Below are 6118 nucleotides of genomic sequence, written 5' to 3'. Positions count from 1 at the left end.
TCTGCAGGACCACACAGGCTCGGCCCTGCCCCCAGATGGAATCCCACGGGAAAGGGCCCTGTGGGAGCTGCCTTTACACACACAAAGTGTGTACAGACCTCTAAGTGGGACCTGCTCTGTGCACAGGTACCCCCATACTAGCTTACCCAAACACCTGGGGTGACACGTTCCCTGAAACTGGGCAATCTGGAGGAGGAAACCACAAGGTTCGTATACTTCAGAGGAAATCTGACACGAGACACCACTCAAACCGCCAGAGAGCAGGTTTAAAAAAAAAAATAGTTTAGTAAGAGACACAAGAGACACATCTAGCTTATGAATTTACATTGTAATAATTCCTATAAAGAAAACAAACTATAAAACATATTTACATAAGAACCTATGTAACAATTATATATGGAAACATATTTACAAAAGACAACAGCACTCTCTGAAACATATATACAGAAGACTACTGAAGAACACTCTATACATATCCAGAAGGATGGCATCCCTGCCCGGCATCTCCAGGGGTCCTGGAAGAAAAGCAAGTGCCAAGGTCACTCCAGTCGGGCACAGAGGGCTGTTCCCTGTGCCCCCAGGCTGGCACACGCTGGCACAGCAGGGCTCTGCTGCCAGCACGGAGCCTGGCTGGGGCTGAGGGCAGGGCCCCTGCCAGTGGCACCCAAAGCGTGGCCCAAAGCAAGCACAGGGCAGCCTGGGCTGCTGCTTGTGCCACCAGAACCCAGGGAGCCCTGGGCACCGTGTCCCTGAGCGGGGCCACCCAGCCCAGCCCCAGCCTGGCAGCAGGGACCCAGCCTGCCTGTGGGCAGGGCACGGCCAGCACCTGCCTGTGCTGCTGCTGGGCTCCATCCTCATCCCAAGACCACCCCAAGGTCCTCCTCCTCACCTTTCTCATCCACTTCCATGTCTTCAACAGAATCCTCCACTTCCACTTCCATCTCCTCCACCATCTCCTCCTCCACATCCACTTCCATGTCTTCCTCTATCTCCACATCCACTTCCATGTCTTCCTCCACTTCCTCTTCCACATCCACCTCCATTTCTTCATCTCCATTCTCTTCAACCTCTACAGCCATACTCTCTCCTCTATCAACCTTCACATCGATTTCCATCTCCTCCTCAGTGTCAGTGACAGCCTGCATGGGGAGCAAAACCTCAGAGCAGGGTCCCTGTCCCACACCAAGCCCACAGAGCTCCAGCCCACCCAGGCAGTTTGGGGGTGTCCACCTCCATGGAATGGCACTGTACCTTCATTGGGACAGAAGTGGGCATCCTGCAGGCACGGGTGGCAAGATGCAGGCAGCAGGAACCGTTCAGGACTGACCATTCAGTCCCTGACAGTGTCCAGGACTTGGTGACAGAGATACTTTCAGAGCAGGGTGCAGGCTTGTGCAGATGGGGAGTCAACCAATGGTTGTTTGCTGCAGTCCAGCAGTCTGCTGTCTGCAAAGGTTTGGTTCTGAAAAGCATTTCCTGTTGAGCGCAGTAACACCCACTTTGCTGTGTGTGATGGTGACCACCCTGATTGGTTTGCCCTGGAATGGACCCTGAAGATCATCTTATTCCAACCTGAGCTACCTCCCACCAGGCCAGAGAGAGTCCTCTCCCCCTGGCCACAGATGTTCCCCTGGGTGGAGCATCCACAGCTTCTGGCACAGCCTGGGTGTGTGCCTCACCATCCTCAGTGAAAAAAAACACCTTCATTTTAACACAAATCACCCTCCTGCAGCTGAAAGTCATCCTCCCGTCTCCTGCCACCACAGACCCTGTTGAACACTCTGTCCCCATCTTTCCTAAGGGACCCTTCAAGTCCTTCCTGGCTGCAGGGAGGCCCCTCCATGGCCTCTCTTCTCCAGGCTGAGCATCCCCAGCTCCTCCAGCCTTTCCTCACAGCAGAGGGGCTCCAGCCCTTGCAGCACCCCCTGACCTCCTCTGCACTCCCTCCAACAGCTCCAGGTCCTTCCCGTGCTCAGGACCCCAGAGCTGGAGGCAGGGCTGGGTCCTGGGGGGCTGCAGCTCCATGGGGAGCAGAGGGGAATTTTGTGCTATCCCCTGAAAGGAACTAAAGGCACTCTTGTGCTGAGGGATGAAATCAAGAGAGTGGAGCCTGCCCCGAGCAGAGTCCTGCTGTCGGGGGGGGCTCTTGGTGAGTCTGCAGGGATCCACAGGAGCAGATCCTGGGTGTCCCTCAGCATCCACTCCAGAATAGCTCCGTGGGCACCTTGCCCAGGCTGTGGTTCCGTGCCCAGCTCAGCTCCCTGTGCTCCTGCTGGCACGGGCTCCAAAGCAAGCCCTGCCCATGGGCACCCTGGGGTGCCACAGAACAAAGATTTCCCCAAAGGATTTCTGGATGCTGGGGACAGGAGCTGCTGCAAAAGCCAGAGACTCCACTCTGACACAGAGGTACATCAGTCACCCTGCAGCCCAGCTGAAAGGAAAGGGACATGTCATACAAATCTTCAGGGTGTTTATTGTCAGGACAGAAATTCCTTTATATAAAACAAGAGTTTAAAAACAGCACTACCCTGCTCTCAGAATTAAATATACATATATATATATATATATACACACACATAGATACTGATAGAAAGAATAATTACCAATTTGCTATATGATTATAAAACCAAACAAGATTAATGCCAATTTCCAAACTACTCTGCCAAACCAGGGCAAGGGGATCTAAGAATTCCTGCCGCCCATCTTCCCATGGGATCCCTCCTGGGCACCACACTGGGGCCAGCTGGGCATCAGGCATCCCCTGTGCTGCCTGCTCCACCCAGCTGTCCTTGCCCCACCACTTGGCAGCAGCTGCTGAGACACCAGAAGCTCTCAAGGTGACACCACTGTAGGTTTTTTTCTCTTGCAAAGCTGTCTGCCAGGGTCCAGGGGGACTGTGCCATCCCAGTCACTCTGGGGACACCAGGTGCCACGTCTGTCCAATGACCAGCCTGCCAACATCACTGCTCCCCCTCATCCCAGACCTGCCAAGGAATGACAACTGAACCCCTTGGCTTTGCAGCAGGGGCTTTGCTCAAGTTCCTTTTTGTGTGTTTTTAGGATTTTTGAGTTTTTTAAATACAGCCCCCTGGGGATTTTGCAATACAAGAACAAACACTGATGCTTTACAATAACCTAGCAATAACAAAGTCATGTAGCTACTGTACATCCATCCCGTGCCCCGCCGAGCACTGCAGCCCTCTGTCAGGATCACTTCTTGTTGGCAATCTGCTTTTCCAGGTCCTCAAGTCTGGCTGTCATCTGAGCAAGTGAATAAGCTAAGGAACCTCTCTGAGCCAGACAGTCTACTGGGCAAAGGCTTTATCCCCTTAAAAGAGCCTAAAATTTCCCCTCTCCCATCTACCTATCCCACCTCCCCCGTGTGTGCTCTGTCCTCAGCACCCTGACAAGCCCAGGCGTCACCCCAAAGGATATTTTTCTCGGTCAGGCTCTGCAGGATGGCCACGGTGTTGGTCTGGAACTGCACCAGCGCCTCGCACTCGCACGGGCTGCGGATCTCCGTCTCCCCTTTGCCCTCCTCTGTGACAGGGGGGTTTGGCTGCTGTCACACCATGGCCCCACAGTGCCCGCTCTCCCTTGCTCCCAGACAGGTCCCTTGTCCCTGCAGCCACCCACCAGGGCTCTCCCCACCATTTTCCCCCCTTATTTCAGCCTCTCTGCTCTCTGTCAGGCTGCCCTGCTGATCCAGCAAGCTCTGCCAGGCATCCCACAGAGCTGTCACACATGTGGTGACAGTGTGCCAAGGACAGCCAGTGCTGAGCTTCACTTTGCCTTCAAGCTGGAGTGGCAGGGCGCACATTGGCTCTGTGTCTGCAGCCCTGTGGGGGTCTCAAAGGCACTGGGGAGCCCCAGCCTGTCCCAGGGCAGGGAGACCCTCACGGTAACCCTGCAGCAGCAGAAGCACAGGTCTGAACAAGGTGCACGGGTCTGAACAAGGTGCATGGGTCTGAACAAGGTGCACGGGTCTGAACAAGGTGCACAGGCCACCTTCAGAGCATCCCACAAGGCAGGGTGGCACTCCCAAATTCTGCCCATGCAATGGCACAGGGGTGTTTGATCACATTAATACTTTTGTATTAACCCCCCCCTGCTTTTTAATTAATTCCACCAGCTTCACCTTCTCCTCTTCCAAATCCCTCCCAGAGACCCACATCTACACCCACAAGAGCCTGGAGAGATCCTGTGACAGTCTGGGCTCACACCAGCCCAGCTCAGCCTTGGGGTACTTGACACAGGGTGGCAGACACACAAACCACCCCGCTGGCTCTGTGGGGACAGAAGGGCCTTCCCTGGCTTGGGGTCAAGTCCCCTGGTGTGGCCAGAGCACCCACCTGGGCAGATGTTCAGGGAGAAGTTCTCCACAAGGTGGGTCATGGTGGTGAAGTCTGCAGAATAGGAGAAGTGCTGCTCCACTGGCTCGGAGGCGATGGCTCTCAGCTCTTCTTCCACAGCTTTTCCAACACCCACGGCAAACATGACAATCCCTGCGTGGCAAGGACAGAACCTGAGCACTGTGCTGACCACCCTGCAGCAAGCCCAGAGGGAGCAAAGGCAAGGAGGCAGGATTTTCTCTGGGCTTCCCAAAGATACAGCAGGAATTTGGGAAGGAAAGGCAGGGGTGTGGCAGCGCTGTGGTGGTGGGGGCTGCTGCATGAAGGATGCTGCTCAGAGCACCCTGTGGCCACAACAGAACACGTCTGCCATGGGATTTTTCAGCTTTTCCCTGAGACAGCCACACCAAAGAACCATCCCAGGATGCCCAAAACACTGCAATTTGGGTCTCCCAACCCCTCCTGCACCTGACTCCTTTGCTCTCCTGGCCCATTCGGAGATGTCATCCTGGGAGCGTCCATCTGTGAAGACCAGCCCGATTCTGGGGATGTTGTGGGAGAGAGGCCTGGCACCCTCCAGCTCAGAGAAGCTGTGCTCCACCATGTGCTTGAGGGCCAGGCCTGTCATGGTGCCTTTCTCCATGTACTCCACGTCCATCACCGCCTTCTTGATCTCATCGGCGCTGTGGTACTTGTTGAGGGGGAACTCGGTGCGCACACGGCTGGAGTACTGCACCAGTCCCACCCGCGTGCCCTGGGGGGACACCTCCAGCAGGTCCACGATGCGGTTCACAAACTGCTTCACCAGCTCGAAGTTCTGGGGCCGCACGCTCTTGGAGCCGTCGATCACCATCACAAGGTCGACGTGCCCAGCTCCACACTCTGCAGGGACAGGGGAAGGTGACAGAGGAGCAGCCTGGCCATGGCCACGGTCAGAGTGAAGGGCTGGGGCTGAGCTCTGGGGCTCCAGCACACTGTGGGAACACCCTGGAGCTGCAGCTGGGAAGGACAGCAGACTATGCCAAAGGGACTCAGCCCAAAAACCTCCACTGATATCCCAACACCCCATGAAAGTCTTGCCTAGGTTTCTCTTTTCCCAAAGTTTTCCTTAAAGCCGTTGCATCTTCTGGGCCATGTCTCTGAGCATCCATCCCAACAGCAGCCAGGGTGTTCCCTCAACCACAGCCAGCTCTCCACCCTCTTCCAGCCTAGCTTAGAGTCCCAAGTGGGGACAGAGCCTGCAGCCCAGTTTCAGGTGAGCTCTCTCCAGGAGCACAGAGCCCAGATAAGGAGAATGTCAAGGGCAGTGTCCCAATGTCCCAGTGTCCCAGTACTCACTGCTGCATGTCTTGCCATCAGCCTGGAGCTGCTGGCCCTCGGGGCACACGCAGTGGTAGGAGCCCTCCGTGCTCACACACTTGAACTCACAGCCGTGATCCACCCCGTTGCAGAGGTCAGTGGCTGGAAGACAAGCCGAGAGCATGGTGTTATCCCCATTCAGGAGGCTCTGGGAACAGCCCTTCCCTGGAGGCTGGGCAGGACATAAAGGCACGTGCTATAGACACAGCCTGTGCCATGCAGCATGGCGGGACCTACCCCTGCAGGACTTGCTGTCGGGCTGGAGCGTGAAGCCGCTGTGGCAGCGGCAGTAGTGCCCGTTGGGGATGCTCACACACTCGTGCTGGCAGCTGTGGTTCCCGAAGCTGCAGTAATCAATCACTGCGGACACAAGGAGAGAGATGGCAGAGGGGAAAAGACAAGAAGAG

The 6118-nt window shown here is 55.7% G+C and overlaps 1 protein-coding gene across 1 annotated transcript in view; it reads right to left on the bottom strand.

Annotated features, from left to right (window-relative positions):
- Nucleotides 1-2455: 2455 nt before the first annotated feature.
- MATN4 (matrilin 4) overlaps nt 2456-6118 on the bottom strand; it is a 15619-nt gene continuing 11956 nt past the window's right edge. Inside the window, exons 6-11 of the mRNA XM_064391603.1 lie at nt 5949-6071; nt 5691-5813; nt 4821-5234; nt 4353-4505; nt 3436-3540; nt 2456-3269 (exon numbers count right to left, since the gene is read on the bottom strand). Of these exons, the coding sequence (XP_064247673.1) occupies nt 3211-3269; nt 3436-3540; nt 4353-4505; nt 4821-5234; nt 5691-5813; nt 5949-6071 (977 nt within the window). The 3' untranslated portion in view covers nt 2456-3210. The remainder of the gene's footprint in view (nt 3270-3435; nt 3541-4352; nt 4506-4820; nt 5235-5690; nt 5814-5948; nt 6072-6118) is intronic.

The sequence above is a fragment of the Passer domesticus genome, chromosome 16, assembly GCF_036417665.1.
Source record: "Passer domesticus isolate bPasDom1 chromosome 16, bPasDom1.hap1, whole genome shotgun sequence".
Classification (NCBI taxonomy): Eukaryota; Metazoa; Chordata; class Aves; order Passeriformes; family Passeridae; genus Passer; species Passer domesticus.
This window is presented reverse-complemented; position numbering and strand designations above follow the sequence as displayed.